Source organism: Neopsephotus bourkii, unplaced genomic scaffold, assembly GCF_033783945.1.
Source record: "Neopsephotus bourkii isolate Nb327-2 ecotype Australia unplaced genomic scaffold, CSIRO-AGI_Nbou_v1 NB_1628, whole genome shotgun sequence".
In the NCBI taxonomy this organism is placed as follows: Eukaryota; Metazoa; Chordata; class Aves; order Psittaciformes; family Psittacidae; genus Neopsephotus; species Neopsephotus bourkii.
In genome coordinates this window covers 775500-800388 of record NW_026902103.1, presented here as the reverse complement: position 1 = coordinate 800388, position 24889 = coordinate 775500, and the positions used below count along the sequence as shown (strand labels likewise).

Sequence of the window (24889 nt, the reverse complement as noted above, 5' to 3'; positions counted from 1 at the left end):
ATTCCTCCTGTGTTTGAACTTTTCTAGTTTACTAAGCAGTGAATGCAATGACAAGGCAGTAGAAGTAAAGTACTTCCAGTGCAGCATTTTACAACAAATCAGGTCTCATCTACTAAAAAACCCAACCATACACTTCAGTGTATCTGGCCATGCTTTATCTTCCCTTTCTAGGATCAAACACAGATGCTTAAAAAACAGTCATCAAGAAACTCAGCAACCAGCCTTACCAAGGGAATTCTTTATTGATATAATGGTCAATTCCTGCTTGGGGTAGGAGCCTATGGGGTATTTTCTTTGAGCCTGTAACACTACCAAGCCCTGCAGAGTTCACTGTAGTGCCACTCTGTACTTGAGCTAAAGTCTCTGTGAGATGTGAGTGACCCATACCAGAGGTACAACAAAAATACAACCATGACTGGAAGGCCTGAATGCTCCAGACTCTACTTATGGTGAATAGAGTCAAGCAGGGGTCTACAGCTCTAGGGCTGCTGTAGGGGAAACAAAGAAGCAGTGAGCTAATAAATGGGGTATGATGCTGTGTGAAGGATTAGATTATAAGATGATGGAATCATGATCTACTTCTCCAGAAGAGATGTATTTTTAAGGCAGATGGGGTCTATACCAATGTTGAACAAAAATGAAGTAAATGTGAAAACCGTGAAGGGAGCATCCCTATCCCAACTAAGTGATTCACTGGTTAATCTAGGTATGAAACCCAGGGAACTATTCATCTTCTAACAAGTGAAATGTGCAGAGCTTGCATGTGCACACATTTGGCATGATATAGTAAACATTTACACTTTATTATTTTCTATGGTTTCTTAAAAAAGCTTCTGTTAAAATGTGATACATGAAATACATACCTCTCCATTCTCCCTCTGTAATTTTGATTTTATGGATAAGCAATAGTTGACGTCACTCGTTTTTCTTAATTCTTTAAAAAAAAGGAAAATATGAAAATTTGTGAAAAATGTGAAATAGAAGACCCTGTATTTCAGAATACTAATATTTTTAACTGTGAAATGAAATTCAGCTGGTCCACCTAGGAGATTTGTTTTTCCCAATCTGTGATTTACAATTTAGGGTCATTTACTAATTTTGTATACTTTATTAAAGAATGAAAAATCATACTCCCCCAGCAAAATTTAATCATATCATTTTCTACACAAGACATAGTTTTTATTCTATTTTAAATTACAGGCTATATTTCTTTTTAAGTTACTGAAATTTTGAGAGTAAAATTTATCTTCTGACTAAAATGGCCAGTTTTTGTTTGTGTGCCACTGCACTGACTTTAGTAAAATTAGTCTTGATTTACATCAGTAAAAATGAGATTAGAGACTGAAGATCATACTGGTTTTCCAGTGGAATTTAAAGTAATTTTGTGTTACGCCCTAAAAGCCCTAAAACATTGTAATAATAATAAAAAGACTGCAAAGTCAAGAGTTCCTATCTCAAGAACTGCCAGAATTAAGACTGCTCTCTGGAAAAAATATATTTGGTTTTTATAGTCTAACTTAGTGAAACAGCTGGACCATTTTATTCAAAATTTCCTGAAATAATTCATGGGAGACAATGATAGTTATAGACTGTTTCATCCCCAGTTGTGAAGATTTAGTGAAGTTTTAAGCAAGCAAGCATGAAAACTTATAATTGGAAAGTATTAAGCACCTCTAACAATATCCAAGGAGAATTGCTTTAGCACAGACTGAAAGACATTAAAAGGATAAAATACATCCTGCCTACACAATCATGGTGATCCCCAAAAGAAATATTTTAATTTCTTCTATTATGAAATATAGGACAATTTACTACACCAAGAATGTGAAAAAATCGTAAACTGTGTAACTGTGCACATTAACTTATCTCCCTTTAAGGGCAGGCAACATCCTATCTTTCCTTACAGATTACGAACTCAATAAAACACTTGGTACATAAGATTACCTGTAGCGATTTGGTGGAAAATTACTGGAATTGGCTCTGTTGTAACTAATACATCTTCGTCGTTATCAGAACTGGAAACATAAGTGTTATCTGCAAAAGAAAAACACCCGTGCATGTTGAAGTCCAGTTGTGTTCTGCCAACCAGTTCCCACAAAGCCCGTCCCACCCTTGAACCATAAGGAACCACTCCCCAGATGGCTGGTGAAGATGAGCACTATCATCTTCCTCATTTTCCTATTGAGGCTGCTAATGAAAAAAAAAAGTAAATACTAAAAGGATAAAAGATGAAAGAATCAGACTCAAATTTTATAAAATCAAACCCCTGGAATTTGATGTTTAACGCTTTTTGCTATGTCTGACACTAGATCACAATCTAGATCTGATGTGCAGACTGAAGGCTGCATTCAGAGCTGGGTGTTAACAGCCCATTATGCAAAATACCTGTGCCTCATTTTGCCTAGTCACATAAAGGTTGTTTGAAGTATTTTCTAATCAGTGGATAACCTTTCTTGTGCCTGATTAATATAAGAAAAAATAATTCATCCCACTTCACAAAAAATATTAAGTGTGGATATGAATATGGAAAGTCTATCCCAAATTGTCTTACAAAATGTACAGATTAGGCTTAGGAGTCTGTGTGTTCAGGTTTCTTTTGGTTTGGTTTCTTGTTTTGCTTTCCAACCAAATGTTTACAAGCAACAAACAAGGAGCAGCAAACTTTTTATCTGCAGAAGCTAATTTTGCATGAATTCTGAACTGCTTATGAAAGTAATATATTTTGTTTTCTACTGATCTGGGCTGAATCAAAACTTGTGCTCTAGGCAGAAAGACTAACAATTAAGATAATCATAGCTAAAGAGGCAAATAAGAGAAATAAAACAAGGGCTTGATCTATCCTAATTCCAAACACTCCTGTCCCATATCAGCAAAGTGAGTGAACTCACATGTAATTTTAAGCATATGGCTGCAATCTCAAAGCCTTAGACCACAGTGATTCACTTAGATTCCAGCGAAATGTTGAAACGTCAATTGAGCAATAAATTCAGACACATTACGCTTTGTATTACAGAGGTTCTCAGCATCTTGCATGAAGACAAAGCTCTGGTGCTGCCACGCTGGCTTTGCTGACCAGCAGTAGCACTGCCACACATGGACAGGAGCCTGGGGCTTTCCTTGCTGGAGTCACACACATCCGCTGAGTCTGACACCATCCCAACACCTTCGCCTACTTCCACCCCTTCACTGTGCCACAAGGTAATGTGAGTGATGTGCGCTTGGCTCAACATATATATATAGAATGCAGGCAATTGCTGCAGGAGGCTGACACCACTTTTCCCAGAGCACTGTGCTCCAGTGGGCACAGAAGCCTGTTACATCAGCTCAGTCTGTGTCTGCTCAGCTATGCGCTTGGCACAGGGATGTGTTTTAAAGCCACAGCATCATGCAAATAAAATGGAGACCCTTCAGCCCTCTGCCAACAATCACTCCTTCTCCCACTTCTGCCTGTCAGCAGGACAGGCTGTGAATTATGCCTCCAGGGTAGCTGCATCTCCCTCTCCTTACAACCCCCTGCCTTGCCGCTGTCTGGCATGCTTCACCTTCCTGCCAGTGTCAGCCCCACTGTGCTGGATGGCTCTGGGTATATGCAACACAAGCCCCTTCCTGTCCTAGGGTTTGGGAGTGTAACTTACTGCTATAGTGTCTAATGATCTGGAATAACAGAGGGCACCATTTGACTCTAAACATACCTAATGCCATATATATGGATTGGCAAAAGAAAAACCATATCCTAGAACTTACTGCTACATGAAAAAATAGAAAAAAAACAACAATACATGCTGTACAGAATAGACAATTACCAAGATAGGGGAATTCCCAATATGGGAAAAAAGGGCTGCCCAATTACAAGTTTTATAGATTTTAATAATATTTTTATGTCCATTGTCATTCTTTCTCAGCAGCCAGATAATGTTTCTCACTGCCAAGTTTTTGATTTCCTTTTCTATTTGGCATCAATTAGGTGTTTTTTTTTCCTTTCCTTCCATCAGTCTAATGAAACTTGAAATTAAGATACTGTTTTTTGTTTGCTTTCTTCAACTTCCAGTTTCTAACACCCCAAGAACACGTCATTTAAGCAGAGGACCTAGTGTCTGGACCTAGTGAAGGGATGAAGCAAACCAACTGCCAATCTGGTTCTCTCCATCTCTGCTGCAGTCTAATGAAGCCTAAGAAAAGGATTAACATGTGTGCAACCCACAGACCACTAGGATAAGAGTATGGGAGTTCTACAGGTTTATGGCAGCCACACGTATCACTTTGAACATATGTTCATTAGCAAAATGCTTGCTGCTGTAATGATTCTCGCAGGAGTCATGACCCACTCATATTAATGGGACTTTAGTCTGCTCATTGATGTTACATTCTGTAACTATTCCTTAGGCGCATTATTTTCCCCAGTTGTGTCAATGTTATGAGAATATGGTTGCAGAGGTATTTTGCTGGAACTGTTATTACCTGCCTCTAAAATTTTCAGTGATATTTTCACAATTTCAGCAATGTAGATATAACTTTGAGATGTTACTATCTCAACATTATTCCTATTAAGTTCTTCAGAGTGCCTCTGTGAGCATATTTTTACCTTTCACTCATAATTATGAAACCTCCAAACACCTTCCATTACTGAAAGCTGCCATGTCATATTATGGTTCCCATAGGTATGATTTAATGTTCAGCTGTTTATAATCTTTTGGTGCTTTATGAGCAATTCAGTAATAACTACACATCGTTATCAGTGCCAAAGCGGTGATGCTGCATACATAACAGCAATGCAGCCAGACAGGCTATATGCATTACCCAAAACTCTTCTTACAGTATCTAAAATTTACTCGTGGTGGTATCACTTTTGGCTGAATGAACATAATTTGTATAGTAACTTAATGTCTTTTATTTTCATATATTTATTGCATGCATTAGCAATTTATCTAATTATCAGTCCCAACAGCTTTCTCCTGGATTTCCAAGTTTGATCCACTGTGTATGACACACTCTGCAGAGGACAGAATTTTAATATAGCTATTACTAATGGACTTAAACCATGATCTGTATAGATTTATTCTGTGAGAAATATAATTTGATGAGCATGTGCTGCTCTGAACTCTTTCAACTAGCTTCCACCTATCAACTCTATCAACTACCTTCCAGCCGAGGAGGACATTAGCACAGAGCTTCCCAGGCTTGACAGCCTTCCAGCCTGACATGTTCCTGAAACATCCCGTTAACATACATACCAGAGAAGAGAGCCAATCAGCAGTAATGTTCAGTTAGAGATTTAAGACAAAGTGAGGAGACAATCTCTCTCACCAAGTCAAAACAACTATTTCACGACCAAAGCTGTAAAATGGCAAGGAGTCATTATCATCCCGAACAAACCGAACACCACTTCATCTGAAAGCAAATAGGCATCCTGCAAAAGCTTGAGATATGAATGGAATCAGGTCTTCCAAAGCCCTGAAGGGTTCAATTTTAACCAATAAACACGTGCAGCTGGTTTAGCCTCCCCTCCATCCTCCCATCCCCCACCCCTACCTCACCCTCGGTTTAGCTACAGTGTAAATTTCTATCTGGCTTTCAAATATAGGGGTGATCACAGAGAATATTCATTAGGGTTTAGAGCCACTCATGCTGCAATCAACATTTGTAAGGCAAGTTTCTGATTTGTCAAACAGAACAGTTTGACACTAGATGAGGTCTCGTGCTGTGGGACTGCTTGTTCAGCGCTGCAGCTTGCTATTTAGTTAGTGGTGCACAGAGATGAAATTTTGTCATCTATAATAAAACAAGCTGTTAATAAGTATGGTGAAGACTTTCTTTCAACTATTTGTCCCTCTGTTCATTGTCAGGTCAATGGAGTTATCAGTAAATAAACTTATTACAGGTATGAGTGTGTATTTTATGAATCCCAGTTTCTCCCTTTACTACATATTAAACAGATTAGTAGCAGCAGCAGTTTTCCTTCCTGGTTTTACTGGTAAATAAAATATCACTCATAAAGAATGTTAGCATTCTTTCATATAAACCATTGCACTTAGCATCACTGTTGATGCTTATTTCTCTATCTGCTTCAAGCACTCTGGTGTCTCAAACATAGTCTCCTTTCTTTAGGGATTCTAAAAGAAACAAAAAATATTTCATGTAGAGATATTACAGAGATATTATGGATAAAGATAAAAAAAAAAAAAAAAAAAAAGGCCGGAGGGCTTCCTATCATTCACGCTACTTACACTATTAAATAATCCCAGGTGCAAAATACACAATGTGGTGCAGTCCAACAGTACTACCACATACCTTTACTTACACAGCGCCTGTCTGCCCTCATCCCCACTTCCCTCTCCTGCTTCTGCTAGCTTCTGTGCCAGCTGAGCTATGTATACTGTCTTTTTGTGAAGGTAAATAAGCTAGCTGAAAAACTAGCTTTTGCTCTTGCCTGCCTGCCTGCCTGCCTGCCTGTCTTTCACATGAGTAATTCCTCTTGTCTAGATAGGTCAAACAAATGATTTTAAGCCTAGCTCAGAGTATGAAAAGGAGAGAGGACTGAGCAACTGAGAACAGCTTTGCAAGCTTGTTACCAAAGACACACCCATACACAAACTCTTGGCTCCAACTGACCCTGAGAAGCATGGATAAACAGTCTGCAGGCTTAATCTGAAGAACATGAGTAGTCTCATTAAGGTCTAACTCAGAAGTGCTTTGCTGGCCTTGCTCCAGACAACTCAGCCTCTTGAAACATCAAGCTTTATCTAGCACGCCAGAGGAGTTGAGTGCTTTCTCACACCTGTCACTGTTGGTAGCAGACAGGGAAAGCATCACAAGCTCCAGCCTTTGTAAACTTGTAACCATGTTTTCTCACCCCAACCCAGCTGATAAATGATGCCTGAAAAGGAGAAATTACAGTGAAAACAACCCAAATAGTGACTGTGAAAATAACCTAACTAGTGAAAAATGATTAGCACAAGGATGCACCTGGAAGACATCAACACCCTTTCAGGTATTCTTAGCTGAATATAGCAACTTGAGGTAATATGTATCATGGAAAAGAATGTTGCACTGTACCTGGATAATCCTCAGAGACATGCACTGAATAGGATACACTGTGAAAAGAAAAAAACAAACAAAACAATTAATAACAACAGCATTAACTGCTGGCATCACATTTTTTTCCTGATCCTGTATTATTTTATGTTTATTTATAGGTTCCTGACAGTTTTCAGGACAGAAGGTACAGCTATTTTGATGACTTTTGAAGTGCTCAGCAAAAAACTAGGCTCCGCATCATGCCTATTTTGAAAGCTCACTTTACTAAATTGGCACATTCTGATTTCAACCTTCTTAAAAAAATATCAAGACTCCACTGTATTCACTTTATAGTAAGATTTTAAAACATCTGTACTTATGCTTAAAAACCCCTCAATATTACTCTTTTAACACCGGAGCTAGAAAAGCCCAGTTTTTCCTGCATCTGGTTTCTGGTAGGAAGCCTTTCTTGCTGGCTAGAGCATTTATACATTAGTCTCACTTAGAAAAGGCTCTGGGTGGTTTGGCCTCCTTCCTGCCAACAAACCTGTATATTTATTGTGGCAATTTTATTTGATATTTGAACCTCTTTGTCAAGGTGAGTTCAAATCAAATTTGAAAGAGCCAGGGTTACACTAGAGGGTAGCTTCACTGCACGGATCACCTGAACCTGTTTCGTCAGAGAAGAGTCATACAAACACACCATATCCTCCAGCTCAGCCCACGTGCTTTACCCACCATCCAGTGAGACCTTCACTGCTGAGAGCAGGAAGAGGTGCAATAGTCAGCTCTGTTATCTAACTACCCACCAACTCCTTTTGATGTTTTTTTAACATTACTATGCATCTTCATTTAGCACTGAAAACTGTGCAGCACTCTGAAAGCTTTCCGTTGTATAATTCATGTTCTTTCCACTTCTAAATCCTATAAATTGTAAGTTTCAACTTACACATTTAAATAATATATGGAATGTGTTCACGTCTGTAGTGAGTAAAGCAGGCAGACAAAGGCAGGATGGCATAGCACTTAACACATTTTGGTATGTACTGTACACATCTGAAAATTAATTCAGTGGATCTTTCTAAATTGCATGAATACAGCTTCCACTAGACTATAAAAAAAAAAAAAAAAAAAAAAAAAAAAGTATGATTTTTCCTTTTTCTTTCTCAAGGACTTCCATTAAATGCAATCCACTTTCACAATCCAGTGACAGTAGAAGGTGATCAATATGAAAAAGTAGGTCCTCACACTTTCTTCCACAACTCAATTACTGCACAGCTCTGGCACCTTCTTTTGCACACCAATTCATTTTATGTATTGTTTGACTAAGAGGCAAAGATGATTGTTTCTTCAACAGTTGCAAATGTTCTCATAGATTGAAGCAAACAGTGTGTCTATTACAACTGACAACAGATTTAACTATAACATTTAACTCAAGCCAGAGTAAAATCCCACCACTGTGTATATTCAACATTTTGTGATTTTTCCCTTTCAATTATTTTTCAGATATGTGTAATAGCATCTGTATCCCCACATCTTGGAGCATTTTCCCTAAAGATTTGGGTATTTAATTAATATGTCATGGCATAAAATATCACTATTTTAAATAGGCAAATATTCCAATATAACAAAAAGTTATTATCTCAGTGCAGTCATATGTGGTGCAAAAAAGCCCCCCAACCCTACCAATAAAACCTTCAAGAAGTAACTAACTGGTTCTTACCAAAATCCATCATCTAGATGTTGTGTTTGTAACCGTAACTTCTTCCTTCTACTATCAAAAGAAGTACTTTAGTCTTACTCTGTACACTGACTGCTTGCACACCTCCTTGCTGCCTGCAGAATTGATGCATATGGGTTTGCTTGACAACTGCTATACAGGATTATCTTCAAGTATCAACTTTTATTCCACAAAAAAAAAATAAATCTTTCTAGAAATCACTCCATATTATAATTTAAAGAACATATCGATCCAATTTAAAAACCACACAAAAGAAGGGAAATTCCACGTATGTATAAAAAAAGTTCCTTGTGCTGAGAACAGGAACAGGGGCTGAAGAAGTTACAAAATTTCCATCAGTGCAGATATTAAAAACCCAGCTGGGTGATCAAACTTTGAAACTGGACTTCAAACATCTGCTTTGAGCGACAGGTGGACCATGTAGTCTGCACAGGTCCTCCAACCACATAATTATGCATATACTTGCAGAAACCCTATGGAAGTGTGTCTCTCCTTCATCATGTGTTAACTGTTGCAGCAGCAGCTGGCATCTGTGGTGATGCTAAATGGAAACTGCTAAGAAAAAATATACTGTATATTTTGTGAGATGGAATTAAATTTAAAAGGTTCATGAAGATGCATGCCAGAAACAGTCTCAGATCAGATCTGAGAATGACCATTGGCAAATTCAGGATTCGATCTTGAGTCCACTGAATACAGCAATGGTCTCACTACTAAAATCAGTATTCTCACAGAGGAGAAAGGAAGGTAAAAAACACATAAAGTGAGATTATTCTTTGATCCCAGTAATAAAAAGTCTCCTTACAGGAAAAAATTACCACCAAAATCTGATCAAACCTCCATCTGAGAAGCTTTAATAGAAAATCTATCTGCTGAGCCAAAATTAAATGGTAGTATGCTGGAAACAGCAATGGAATCTGATGAGCCTGAGCTGCCACTTCAGAGGGAAGTGTTCAAAGGTGATGTGAACTGAAGATTAAAAACCAAAATGCTGAAACAAACCCACAACTAATTGTCTTTATCTAAATTCACATCTTCAGCACATGTTGCGATCTCTGTGCTGTCATCTCTTATATGTCCCCAGATCAGTGTGCTCTGAGAAGTATTAGTGAAGTATTTATGCCAAAGAAAGCTCTTGTGGGGACAGCCTTTTAGATTGCCCATTCCCATTTATTGAAGAGAATAAATGGCTTGTTTGAGCTCCCAGAAAAAGGTGGTGATGCTTTGCTTGGGCTTGTCATCTTATGTTAGCTATGTGTAGGTTATGGGAGCAAAAAGCACAAATAAAACTACTGAAAAGAACAAAATTTGGTTTTGTGACTGTCACATAGGATCACACTTGGGTGCGCTTTTCTGCACTCAGGATAAACAGCTTCCTACCGACTGTGCACCTGATTTATCAGAAAGTAAGATACACCAGGCTAACCAAGGTCTCTTAAGAGGCTCCTATCCTGCAGCCACCCAAGCATTTTCCCGCTGACTTCAATGAGATTTGAAGCCAAGACAGAAACACAGGCCTGTGATGGCTTAAAGCAGCTTAAACAAAACTAAATTCAGCAAAGATATAAGATGTTCAATGCCTCTCAGTGTTAAATCACATCAGAGCCAAAGAAAGCCTTTACTGAAGCAGCTTTCTTGTTTAAGTACTCAGAAATGCAACTGGAATTAATTTAGGCCTGGCCCCCACACACAGCATGATTATTCCTGTGAGGGATGTGATTTTTTCTTCTGGCAATGCTGTTCCTCTGTACAACCCTATTGCAGTTACGTTGCTATAAATACAGCTTATAGCACTATAATTTATTTCCATTCCTATAAACACATTCTAACCAGCCAACCATCGTCCTTGCTCATTCACTTATGTTCCTCTAGCTACGCGAACATTGTTAAACTCTTGGCCATAAAGGAAGACTCAGTTATGGTGTTATTTCTATTTTATTCAGCTTAGGTCCTCTGCAAAAGGCATCCTATGGTACACATTTCTCAACCCTTAAGCTCAGAAAAAGCTTCATACTAGAAATGGCCTAATAAAACTTTTGCTGTTTAACAGTAAAGCACCATACAAGAAATTAGTGAGAGCTGTCATGTTTCACTGCTTATGAGTTTTTAATGTAAACTTCTTACTGCTTGACATAATACTAACACATAGATCCACAGCCTTAGCTTAGGAACAATTCTCCTCACAGGGGACTCCTTGCAAGCATTTTCCAACATGTTTTATCCATAACTGTTCCTTCTTCAGGAAGATTATCCTGCAAAGGTCCATCTTCATTAAGACCTAATTCATCAATTTGATGGGAATCCAGCAGATAATTGCTGTTTTTCAGGTTAAAGCATCCCAATCTAATACAGAACAAGAAGCTTCACCTGCATTTGACATTACTGTATTTCTCAAATCTAGTTATAAAGGAGTACAGAGTCCTGATTCTACTATGAGGCAAAATATTACCCCAAAATTAAATCTCCAGGGCAAAGAAAAATGTCCATGGAAACTGAAAAAGACACGAAAGCAAAAGTTACTGTGACAAAACACATTCATAAAAAGGAAAACAACCAGTTTCAAACAAATTTGAAAGATTGTCTCCTGTGCCTTGAACTGCAGGTTTTACTGATCATGGTACAAATCCCAGGATCAGACATGCATCCTGAAGCCACAGTAATGATGCTGGAGCCAGTATGCAGGACTGGAGTGTATCTTCCCATCATATTCATGTTATCTCAACTCCATGCCACCTGTAGTTTCTCTCTAGTAAAGAAATCCTTTAAGCTGAATTTCCAGCTGTTTTGCACAGCAGGAACAGCGTGAAGCATCTGCTGCAAGTCTAAGATTTATGCCTATGGAATGGTTATGACAATTCAACCAATTCTGTCCTATGCCAACAGCTGACTTACTGCCTTATTAAGTGTGGAAATTGTGATCTAGTTTCTATTCCAGTTTTAGCTGTCTCTAATAGAGCCAGAGGTCCATGTGCTAATGTTACAACTTTACAGCTTGCAAACTTGCTGAAGAAAAGAAACAAGATTTTTTGTCATACGCAATCTTATGGTAGTCTGTAACAAGACCTGAGAAAAGATTAAATAGGACTTTCTTAATACATCTGGAGCTACAAAATTCAGACAAGATTATTTTTTGCTTAAAGTACCCAAAATCCCAGATCTAGCTCATCAATAAACTAATGTAACAAGTTAAAAGGATTCAAAACATTTTATACCTGGAGAAAAATACTAAGACTCAGCAAAGTAGTGGTGGGGTTGCTCTTTATGTGCGAGAGCAGCTACAATGCGTTGAGTTCTGTCTGGGGATAGATGATGAGCGAGTCGAGAGTCTGTGGGTGAGAATTAAGGGGCAGGCTGGCAGGGGCGATACTGTTGTGGGGGTCTGTTACAGGCCACCGGATCAGGGTGAGGAAGTTGATGAGGCCTTCTACAGGCAGCTGAGAGCGGCCTCACAGTCACAGCCCGTGGTCGTCGTGGGGGATTTTAACTTCCCTGATGTTTGCTGGAAGGACTACTCGGCAACCCAGCCGCAGTCCAGGAGGTTCCTCCAGTGTATGGATGATAACTTCCTCATGCAAATGGTGGATGAGCCAACCAGGAGAGGTGTGCTGCTGGATCTCATCCTCACTAACAAGGAGGGTCTGGTAGAAGGAGTGAAAGTTGAGGGCTGCCTTGGTTGCAGCGACCACGAGATGGTAGAATTCAGGATCTTGTGTGGTAGGGTCAGTAGAATAGCAAGTAGAATCGCAACCCTGGACTTTAGCAGGGCAAACTTTGGCCTCTTCAAGCGATTGCTAGGGGAAATCCCGTGGGCAAGGCTGCTTGAAGGGAAAGGGGCCCAAGATAGTTGGTTGACGTTCAAGGACTGCTTTTTCCGAGCTCAAGATCGGAGCATCCCGACACGTAGGAAGTCAAGGAAGAAGGTCAGGAGACCTGCGTGGCTAAATAGGGAATTGCTCGGTATGCTCAAGTGGAAGAGGAGAGTTTACAGGTCATGGAAAGAAGGGCTGGCCACTTGGGAAGAATATAAGGCTGCTGCTAGAGGATGTAGGAAAGCTGCTAGGATGGCTAAGGCCTCCTTGGAATTAAAGCTGGCGAGAGGGGTCAAGGACAGCAGAAAGAGCTTTTTCAAATACATGGCAGGTAAAACTAACACCAGAGGCAATGTAGGCCCGCTGATGAACGGGACGGGTGCCCTGGTGACAGAAGATACAGAGATGGCAGAGTTACTGAATGACTTCTTTGTCTCTGTCTACTCTGCTGGAGGCAGTCCTGAAGAGCCCTGTACCGCTGAGACCCCGGATGAAGATAGGTCAACGGAGCGGTCTGCCTTAGTCGATGAGGAATGGGTTAAAGACCAGTTGAGCAATCTGGATATCCATAAATCCATGGGTCCAGATGGGATGCACCCGCGGGTGCTGAGGGAACTGGCTGAGGTCATTGCTAGACCGCTCTCCATCATCTTTACCAAGTCTTGGGAAACGGGAGAGGTGCCTGAGGACTGGAGGAAGGCAAATGTCACTCCTGTCTTCAAAAAGGGCAAGAAGGAGGACCCGGGTAACTATAGACCGGTTAGCCTCACCTCCATTCCTGGGAAAGTGATGGAACACCTTATCCTTGGTGCCATCTTAAGGCATATCAAGGATAAGAGGGTTATGAGGGGCAGTCAACATGGCTTCACCAAGGGGAAGTCGTGCTTGACCAATCTCGTAGCCTTTTATGAGGAAATAACACGGTGGATGGATGATGGTAGAGCGGTGGATGTGGTCTATCTCGACTTCAGCAAAGCGTTTGACACGGTCTCCCACAGCATCCTTGCGGCTAAATTGAGGAAGTGTGGTCTGGATGATCGGGTAGTGAGGTGGACTGTGAACTGGCTGAAGGAGAGAAGCCAGAGAGTTGTAGTCTATGGGGCGGAGTCTAGTTGGAGGCCTGTATCTAGTGGAGTGCCTCAAGGGTCGGTACTGGGACCAGTATTATTTAATATATTCATCAACGATTTAGATGAGGGAATTGAGTGTACTATCAGCAAGTTTGCTGATGACACTAAGCTGGGAGGGGTGGCCGACACACCAGAAGGCTGTGCTGCCATCCAGAGGGACCTGGACAGGCTGGAGAGCTGGGCGGGGAATAACTTGATGAAATATAACAAGGGAAAGTGTAGAGTCCTGCATCTGGGCAGGAACAACCCCAGGTTCCAGTATAGGCTGGGGAACGACCTGTTAGAGAGCAGTGTAGGGGAGAGGGACCTGGGGGTCCTGGTGGACGACAGGGTGACCATGAGCCGACACTGTGCCCTTGTGGCCAAGAAGGCCAATGGCATCCTGGGGTGTATTAGAAGGGGGGTGGTTAGTAGGTCGAGAGAGGTCCTCCTTCCCCTCTACTCTGCCCTGGTGAGACCTCATCTGGAATATTGTGTCCAGTTCTGGGCCCCTCAGTTTAAAAAGGACAGGGACCTGCTGGAGAGAGTCCAGCGCAGGGCAACTAAGATGATTAAGGGAGTGGAGCATCTCCCTTATGAGGAAAGACTGAGGGAGCTGGGTCTCTATAGTTTGGAGAAGAGGAGATTGAGGGGTGACCTTATTAGTGTATATAAATATATAAAGGGGGAGTGTCACGAGGATGGAGCCAGGCTCTTCTCAGTGGCAAACAATGAAAGGACAAGGGGTAATGGGTACAAATTGGAGCACAAGAGGTTCCACTTAAACCTGAGAAGAAACTTCTTCTCAGTGAGGGTGACGGAACACTGGAACAGGCTGCCCAGGGAGGTTGTGGAATCTCCTTCTTTGGAGACATTCAAGACCCGCCTGGACACGTTCCTGTGTAACCTTATCTAGGTGTTCCTGCTCCGGCAGGGGGATTGGACTAGATGATCTTTTGAGGTCCCTTCCAATCTCTAACATACTGTGATACTGTGATACTGTGAAAGTAATTGGTGGAGAAATATGTAAGATTAAATGCTACTGCAGTACTGATTATATGCCAGTGTCAACTTCTAAACAAGTTGGTGAACTGAAGAAAAGATCAGTGAAACCTTGATAAGTAAAATAAAATTATAGAGGTGAAAACTTTGGACCAAAGGGCCTTTTTAATGACCTGTGTAGTATTTCTGAAAGCACAGCATAATACAGACTTGATGTTTTTACTCTTGGTGAGGCAGTAGGAAGTTATAAGGTCCAACTGAACAGATACAACTAAAATGATATTATTTTACAAATTTCTACCTATCAACTCCCAAAATAATTACTCATCTGCACATAACATGCCACAACAGAACATGAATGTCCGCTAATTATACAGAAAATACTCTTATTCCGATCTTCATACCTTCATTTCCTTCCAAATTCTTCAGTGGATTCCCATTACTTTCACAGCCTTTAGCCTCCTCTTCCAGTTCAACAAGACCATCATTTGATCCTGAAACCTGACCCTTCATGTTATTTTGCCTCTGACAGACTTTCTTTCCCAAGCGAAAGAAAATTAGTTCAAAAAGGATTCTACCACATAGGCCACACTCTTTTCTAGCAACCAGTCTGAGATCCAGTCTGAAACATAATAGTTTGGCAGTAAGTCATATCAGGAGTACAGGGTGGAAACTGTGATTTTCGGAAGATGTACTGTGGGATTCCATTCAAACAAAACTTTCAAATTGCATTCCTGAAATATCTGACCTTTGAACAAGTGCTTTGAGGATTGGTAGGAGATGAAGGCACACAGATATTGCCCACCTGAAAAACTAGGTAGGCTATTTACACAAAAAATTGGCAGTACTTAACAAGAAAAATAAATCCACTGATCTTTCTTCCCCCTCCTCCCCCCTGCCCTGTAGTTGATCTTATGAATGAGGAAATTCTCTGAAGAAAATTACAATTCCAAACTAATAGTTAAACACACTGCAGAAGGCTTCAGTATCAAATCTTTCTTTCAATTTGTACAGAGATGTCATGCATGCAAATAAAAGCAGAAGAGACCCAGCAGCCAGTAGCAGCAATTTTCTCCTGCAAAAAAATCTCTTTTGCCTAATGGATACCATCAAAAGACAAGCCTTGCAAAGTCACAGCCTGAGATTACCATTTTGCTCTATGTTGAAAACAGAACAAACAAAAGAACCATAAAAGCAACTGAAAAATAAGCAAAAATAACTACTGTGCTACAGCTAGGACACAGGAACTTAATATAAACTCTCCTTTTGGTGTTCATAAGGGAATGATAAATGTTAGGGTTGTTTGACAATTTATGAACAAGTGAACTAGCAAAATATTTCATAGCTCGGTATGTATGACTACTGTGCTATGAAACACTTAACTCCTTTTCAGTGGGGTTCCTAAAAAACAATGCAATTGCACTACAGGGAAAATAACTTTGCTCTTCCACTCTGAGTCTTTTGAAAGATTCCATCCCACCCAGCACACATCAGCTGAGGAAGTGTTCCACTGAAGCTCATGTTCAGAAATATACAAAAAAATATGGCTGCATTCTTAATTTTCCTATCAGGTAAATTTTGTAATCAACTATTGCTAGCATTCGCAATGTCTTTAGTAAAAAAATATGGAGAATCTTAAAATCAGCTCATAAACGTACATTTTTAATAACACAACACACATTTTGTTGTATTACAATTCACATTAATGACTGAAGTAAATACTATTAGCCAATCCAAATCAGGAAGTACTGCATTCCATTCATTCATGATACCTTTACAATACAGTCCCAGTAGTCTGAGAAAACTACAAATAAAACTGAAAAAAGTTCCTGTTCCTTAGAACACTAACCATAAAGTGATGTGCATCTCCTAACAGATAGACAGGCCAACACACAAATTAGAAATACAGAACAGATTCAACGTTAGTTAGAAATACAGAAGATAGCATGTTACTTGACATGGTTCTGAAGTAAAAGTTTGCATAAAGCCTTCAAAAATAGAAATAAATATACAGGCTTTATGCTGTTTCACACAGTGCAATCCCTATTGAAGCACAGGACTCATGCTTTTTTTAAGCAGTGTATAAAACCTGATGTTATAAAATAACAATCATTCAAAAACACTACTAGAAAAAGAGAATTAGAAGTCTCCACAAATGAGACAAAAATTAAAAGGAGGTAGACCTAAGCTTTCATGCACATATTAACACAGTCATGGAATGACTGTTAACCATGAGCAGCAAGAATAATCTCACTATATTATATTAAAATGTATTTTCTGTTACAGAAAAGTTCAAGAGAGACATTAGTTCTTGACAAGAAGATTACTTGTAAGTTGCATAGAAAATAGAAGGCTTCTGGCCCCTACCACATCCCTGGTATTTCTAAAAACAAGTACATAATTTTGTTGAGAGCTGGGGTTTTTTTGTGCTGTTTGGTTTGTTTGTTTGTTGTTGTGGGTTTTTTTAGGTTTTTTTTTAATATTATTTTTACTTGGAGCTTGCGACACAACTGGACTATGAACCATTTCACATCCATGCTATTTTTTTTGGATTCTTGATTCAGACAGCTTCATGGATTCTAAACTGCGTTTGAAGTACCCTTTAAAACATTTCAAATGTGCACGCCTGCATCTCAGCAATTTGTTTTCAGATATTCAGGCCGCCTTACATCTCCTTCTGAAACACATTGTCCTGGGTTTAGCAGTAGCAGTCATTTTTATTCTTTCTTGGTAGCTGGTGCAGTGCTGTGTTTTGACTTTTGGGCTGGGAACAAAGCTGATAAAAATGATGTTTTGGTTTGGCCAAGGACTTCGTGAGCCTCATGCTCTGCCAGGGAGGAGGGGAAGCCGGGAGGAAGCAGAGACAGGACACCTGACCCAAACTGACCAAAGAGGTATTCCATACCACAGCACGTAATGCCCAGGAGGTAACTGGGAGTCACCCTGGAAGGACAAGGGGTCTGTTGGGTCGGACTCATTGTTCGGCGTGTGGTATTGTACTCTTTTCCCTTGCTATTATCTGTTATCATTGTTGGTGGTGGTGGTAGCGGTGGTGATTTGTGTTGTACATTGGTTGCTGGACTGTTCTTATCTCAGCCCATGGGAGTTGCATTCTTTCGATTCTCCTCCCCATCCCTCCGGGAGCAGGGAAGGGGGGAGCCCCTGGGGAGGGGGGGGCATGGATGTTGGCCTCGATTGCTTCCAGCCCAGCACCACTCACTGGGAGTGAGTGCACAAGCTGTCTGGCTGGGTTTAAACCACAACACACATCAGTCCAATGAGTTTCCACATCCCCAGTGATCCAGTAACTGATGACCCAGCATCAGTCACTGCTGCTTTTTGCTGTTACAGCCAGGTGCTTGCAAAGACTTGAAATTTGTACACATGCTCCTTTCACTTTAAATCACCTCATGGTGATCCAGCAATTACACATTAAACAGAAAAAAATAAAAAGTGACTCTGAGTAATCTTTTCTTCTAGATTTTGGAGAACGCATATGTGTGGTGACATATGAAAAGTCCCAGGCACATCTGTTGCTGACAACTTAGAACTATTCCAAAGAGAGATGAACAGTGTCAATGCATCAAAAATGGCACTGCTTTCATCTCGTGGCATAACTTGGGAGTAACAAAGGCGGTGAGTCAAAGTTATTATATGTTTGCATTTGTCACTAAGAATAATCGCACTACTGGTCTTTTCACATAACTGAAGTGCATTTGAATCAAGTGGTGAACATTATTCATAAAGCCCTGCTTGATTTAGCATGTTATTCAAATAAAAGGGATACAGAAGACTGCAGTTTAACCATTTCCCTTTTGCAAAGCATCCAATGAAAATGGCACAGCAACTTCTAGCAAATGTACTTAAGTCTACAGGATTAACCATCACTCCAATAAACACAAGGGCACTCCTAAAAATAAAATTAGCACTTATGAAATAAGCAAATTGAGTACACTTGGGGGAAAAAAAGTGTGTGCTGTGTGTCATACTAGAAGGAGTTACATCCAAATATGGCTACGTGTGCAAAGCTACGTTGTCCACAATCAGACTGTATCAGAATCAGACCATTTCACCCAGAACTACAAAAGCCACCTCTTCTTGCAGTCTGATCAGGTCCAGTTCCCCTTTGACATGGATATTCTTTAAACCTCTGTTCTGTGTTCTTACTTGTCTCCACTGATCCCACTGTCTTGAATTCCCCGCCATCACCTGGTAAAGCTCTTTGTCCAATTTCAGTCTTCCCCAGAACACAGACCCCAAAATAAACTTCTTGACCCAGTTCAGCTAGAGCAGGATCTATGACCATAGCCTTTGGGCACCTTATTTCCACACCTGGGTCCATCTTCTTCCACTACCTAATAATTACATCTATAACTATATATAATAAACACCTACAGTTTTGTTTTGTTGGGTTTTTTTTTGGTTTTGTTTTGTTTTATTTTGTTTTGAAAGAGGCGGAGTTTTTCCTGTTCAGCTTCTTTTTTTCCATCTTGGATCATTGCTGTCAATTTTTTTTTGGAGACAGTTAAGCATTATTTTAAAGCAACAAGGTTTTGATCCACATTGTTCCTTTTGGAAGGCTGTTCTTGCAGCTGCAATTCTAGTAACTCAGTCTTCAATTCAGATTAATTGAATAGAAAACTCTTGACCAACCCCTGTATGAAACCTTTATGTTTTGTTTCAAAACAAAAATAAAAGAACATGAAAAGAAACAACCATGATCCCAAGGCAGAGAACCAAGGCACTCTGCAAACAAAACAGTTACAGTGATCCAGGCAACAGAAGACAGCATCTTGTCATAGAAAGTTTTACCTGATCATTTTAGTTGTTAATTCCAGCATTTTACCAATCATTAAAAACAAAAATAAGGCCCATATAAATCCCTAGAGACATTCACTGTTTAAAGTCATCATGTCCCTAACAAACAGAATGGTTCCTTTGCTTTGCATGCAGCGTTCAGCAAAGGAAAAAAGTCATAGGCATCTTTCTTATAACACTCAACACATTCATTAATTAGCTGGCATTATGCTTGTTTATCTAATGAGTTGTGTGACAGCCACTGCTGTGCAGAGGAAAAGTAACAAATTTAAATACTCTTTCTCTTCAGTTCTTTGAGGTATCTCACAGAATTCAAATTTTCCCCTTCCTCCACCCCTCCCCCAAGTAAATCCCCAATGTTTCTCAGTATAGCTGTAATACTGTATTTAAGGACTAAACCTACTTTCTTCTGTAAGGTCCATACATACAGCTTCCATTGACATCAATACAAACTCAATATTTAACTTCCAAATACAGAATATGAAGACCATACTCTAGCTTTTAGGAATATTCTAAGCTAAAAATACATGTTCTTGCACGTATTCAAAGTTGCATAGGGCAAGATTTTCAATACATGTTACCTGTGAAATTATCCTACCTAGTTTATTCATTTCAATAAAATGTGTTTGCCTAATTCAGGGCCACTGGCACACCTACAGCCAGCTATTTATCTATTGCTTACAGCTACACACAGACTCCTGATCAATTCAGTAAGGCTGCGTTGAGCAACTCTGAAAATTGCTAGATTATGATACACCATGACCCATATCCTGCTTTAATCCAAGGTGACAGTCGCTCTTTCCAATTCCTCAGCCATACAGCTGCAAGGATTGTTTGCAAACCTGAGGGGTTGGGTCATCCTGCTGTCCCATTACACTTACATAGTCAAACCCACACCATTTTCCATGGTTAGGGACAACAAAAGGAGTTGCTATGTGGACAGCCGCAATGCCAGGGGGGTTTGCCTCCTCAGCCCAAAACACCGAAGAACTACAGTGCTGCAAAGGATGACATGAAACACGACAGCAGGTCAAACTCACCCCTGGAGCCCCACTGGGATTACCTGTAACATCTCAGCCACTACACTACAGTCATGAACAGCATGCACTCACAAACAGCAAATAAAATGGAAAAGTCAATATGAGACAGCAAAAAGAAAAGATTACTTTTTCCCCTTTCTCTTCAGATATGACAGCTTCAGTGTGAGAGCGCAGACAGACTTCAAATACAACATTCAGTCCTGGGTGTCCTTAGCATGAGCACGATGTCAATAAATTGAGGGGCGTAAAGGAATCCTCAAGAAACAGTCACCAATCTGGCAGAACAGGCCAGTAAGAAAAAAAAAAAATAGAGATGGGTTTAGACAGCTAGGTGTACAGAGTATGGCAAATCATTGAGCAAGCGTGGTAGGAAGTGTGATGACTGCTGAGACATGTTTTCCAGGGTGCAAACATGAAGATGCGTATCATATTTACACGATGGCCCAAGGGAAAATGGCAAGCCATATTCATGTGAAATTAGAGGAAAAAGTGTAACTTGGGTGAAAATCAGAAATGAAGAACCCAATCAAACAGTGAATTAGTCTCCCAGAGAAGAGGTAGAGGACTAACCACATAGTCATTTAAAGTCAGGATGGAAAAGGCCTTTAAATAAAACTAAAGAATAAAATTTGCTTTGGCAAGGTTACTAATAAATATGTTTCCCATTGCCAGTTTCAGTGAGTTATGAATGAATAAAATGGTACTTGCCTTTCTCACGAGTAGCTCAGAGAATAAAGCTGTAGGTTGAATATGACATTGATGACTCTCGTGACTCACGGGAAAAAAAATCAAAGAATATCCCTATACTATATTCCATGAGTTTGCAGAATAATACCAGCAGGGAGTTTCAGCTTAAGCTCTTTTTATGCATTTGAAGTGGCAGCATTGGCTAAGATCTGAAACAGTTCTTCCACCAACTGCTCATGAATTTTAGCTGATCCTGAATATCACACACTGATTTCTTCTTCATGACAGAAAATTTTCTTTTTCTTTTCTTTTGGCATATTTAGTAACAGCTCATCTAATAAGGAATAATTTCTAAATATATGGACTCTTTTGGGGCCAAAGAATACTTCTAGAGGCATGACTGCTCACAGAATACTAATTTCATACTATACCCAAACAATCTGAATATAGTCTGGCAGACATTCCTACAGAAAATGCTAAGCAAACTATAGGACAAAAAACAAAAGATAATTTTAGTATCCTACCCCAACATGTAGTTAGACTTTGAATATAATTTTAATTTCTAAAGATACAATTAAAAAATCGCTCTGCTAGTCTTAATTAGATCCCTGTCTTCTCAAAAAAAACTAATTACATGTCAGATAAAGCACTGTTTTAGGAAGCCCCTGTATTAATGCAAAGCCGGAGGTAGTTCTATTCCCAGCTGTGCTACAGTGGTTTGCTATATGCCTACCAGCAAGAAAAAATGCACACATTTTCAAAAAGCGATCAGTAACTACAAAGCTTTCTAGACAGTGATTTAACTTTTTATGTGTGCTGAACCCCCACATCACCAACAGAAATCAGTAGGAACCATCAGCAATTTTGAAAAATAAGGCCCTAGACTCTTGATTTAAAAAATTAGTCAAAAATAATTGTGCAAAAATAGCAGTTAAACACCTAAACTGTTTATATTCCCTTGAAAATCCTATCAGTACAGATCTACCATTTCAGTGTACTCACAAAGGTATGAAAATGTCCACATTATTGTGGATGTCTACAGAAATTTAGGTATTATCTAAGCAGCTTTTATGAGGTCAGCATGTAAATGTCTTTGAGAAACTGGTAAAATAAGACTCATGATAAGGCAGTCAAATTTTTCAAAATACACAGTGAAATCCTGGCCCCATGAAATTCAACAGGAAGAACTTTCACTGACTTAAAAAAAAAAAAAAAAGGGAAGATTTGCACTTATCTCAGCTTCTTCATCAGCAAATCTGCAGTAGGCATTTAGTTAAGAATAACTGGAACTTATGTAAACACGTAATTAAAACTGGGACTTGCGTTGTGATGGAAAAGCCTGGCTAGATACAAGGCCCTTCTAAAAGGTCAGGATGACCCGGGACAAAACTGACTAATGAAGAGAATTGATAGCCCTGGAGAAGTCCTTGTGCAGGATTAAACAGGGCTAAAGAATCCCTTATCAGAAAAGACCATCCTTAAAGACTGGTACATCCTGAAAACCTATTGAAGGAATCTCTTATCAGAAAACACTATCCTTGAAGAAAAAGCAATGAAAAGCCATTGACATCATCAAGGTATCATTTTAAAGTTAAAAGTCATGCCTACAGGTCAAAATACCCTGACCCAGGTTAAAAGACCTTTCCCTGAGCATGCTTAATGAGAAATCAGTGATACAATCTTATGTAAATTAACTGACCAATTGATAAATAGTGGATTACTGGGAGTTACTAACCTGAGCTGAATTGTATAAATACGTGAATTTTGAATGGGCTGTGTGCTAGCTTTGAAGGACACCACCTAGCCCTCCCTTTTTGCACAACTGTGGAATAGTTTGTATCTGTTTATGTTTGTATTTGTAAATACCTCATCTCTAAGTGAAGTGGCTATTGCACACTAGGTAACTGACCTTGGTTTTGGGACAACAAATCTGCAATAAAAAATTGTTAGAGATTATGTACTCCCTTCATCTCTTCCTACTCCTTGCTGTCTGCATAGCTTAGCACCCAGCCGTCAAAATGATTACTGTAATTTGGAAGGCATCCTGAAGATGGGAAATGACCTGTGAGTGGTAAGTAAATTGTGTAATCAGAGATTCTGTTACTATTTCCAGGAAGTCTAGAGAAGTAAACATGGCCAGAAAACTTCAGTCTTCTGCTAATCTGAGATTAAAACCAGTAAATCTTCCACCTAATACAGAGCTTTTAACCTGAAGATCTACTCAGAGCCTTTAATAAAGACAGAGCCATGAAGACTAACAAAAAGAAAAATGAGATGCTATAAAGGTAACAAAAACAATTAACCTATAGAACGAAAGATAAAAGGATCCAGTGCCAAAGACTAATTCCTCCTTTCTGGATGTCTCACTGATGCCAGGTGCACTTGCAGTGACTTCAAGAACTGTTCAGCCAGCAGTGCCCCAGACTGCAGAGATAGCATCAGTGCAAGCAGTAATGAAGCTGCAAGTGCTTGTCACCCTGTTCACTGAGGCCACTGTACTGAGCAACCTAAATATAGACATTAAAAAAAATCTCATTTAGACATCTACATTGTAAAATCTGGGCCAGTGATACCTAAATCAAAACTGTCTTCTCAGGCATGTCAGGATACATGAAAGATACACAAGTACCAGTTAACTGAATGGCAAATAGTTCAAAATAGGCAGAGTCAAAATAATGTATATATAAACAATTTAGGGTCTCAAGTTCTTGAGGGGGGAGAGTTCACAAAGAAAACCTTCAGCTGATACACTCCATTATAATCACCTCAAACAAATTCCCCTGAAAAACATACAAGCAGGCATGGCAGTTTGACAGTGCTCACCTGCTCTCACAACTGTTTACCATCAGAGGCATCAGTGATCATAAGCCGTGAGAACACCTCTATCAATAAACACCCCTATTTCTTTCACAGCTCCCTTGGGTGCTACAGGGATATTGCAAAGGCTGCTCCTCCAGCAGAAAAAATCAGGAGCTCAGTGGCAGAGTGATGATAGTTGACTCCATGTAGAAAGGTCACTCACTCTCCATCATCCGGTAGTGTCTTTAAGCCCAAGAGAAGTGGGATAATTGTCTGATATTACTGCCTTTCGTGAAATGGAGTAGTAAAGCCGTATTGCTCACTTGCATGAAAGAAATTAACAGGAAAAATAGTCTCCTTTCCCACCAGGACCCATACAGTAGAGGGCCTGAAAAATATGGCAAGACTGTACTGCTTAACAAAATGCTCACAGCGATATATTGAGGCACAGAGATTATTACTGTGGGGGAATCCATGATGTAAAAATCAAATCAGATTTGAAAAGTTTTATTGTGTTTTCAAGTGATGCTAGACTGTGTGATCTGGGCCTCAAGAGGACTAAGCCACATTCTGGGGCTTGGTGTGCTCCCACCCTCTACTGAAAACGCTGTGGGAGCAGAGGATGCTTACTTAGCACTTTGCAGGATAGGTCCGTTAGTGCTCAAAGGAAAATCTAACCTAAGTTTAACCTAAATGACTCAATCAGATCAAGCAGTTTTTATTAGCAACCTCTAACAAGAACACAGTGATGTAAGCAACGAACTTCAAGCTTTAAAAAAAAAAAAAAAAAAAAAAAATAAACCACAAAACAACCAGAAAAACACCGGCACACAACAATGTAGACCTGACTATTTCACCTCCCATATTACT

At 39.7% G+C, this 24889-nt stretch overlaps 1 protein-coding gene across 3 annotated transcripts in view; it reads right to left on the bottom strand.

Moving 5' to 3' along the window:
* Window positions 1-24889, bottom strand: part of PARP8 (poly(ADP-ribose) polymerase family member 8) — a 109127-nt gene that overhangs the window by 48649 nt on the left and 35589 nt on the right. For all 3 annotated transcript variants that reach the window (XM_061373127.1, XM_061373129.1, XM_061373126.1), the window contains exons 3-5: window positions 7054-7091; window positions 1945-2034; window positions 864-934 (exon numbers count right to left, since the gene is read on the bottom strand). In XM_061373127.1, the coding sequence (XP_061229111.1) occupies window positions 864-934; window positions 1945-2034; window positions 7054-7091 (199 nt within the window). The remainder of the gene's footprint in view (window positions 1-863; window positions 935-1944; window positions 2035-7053; window positions 7092-24889) is intronic.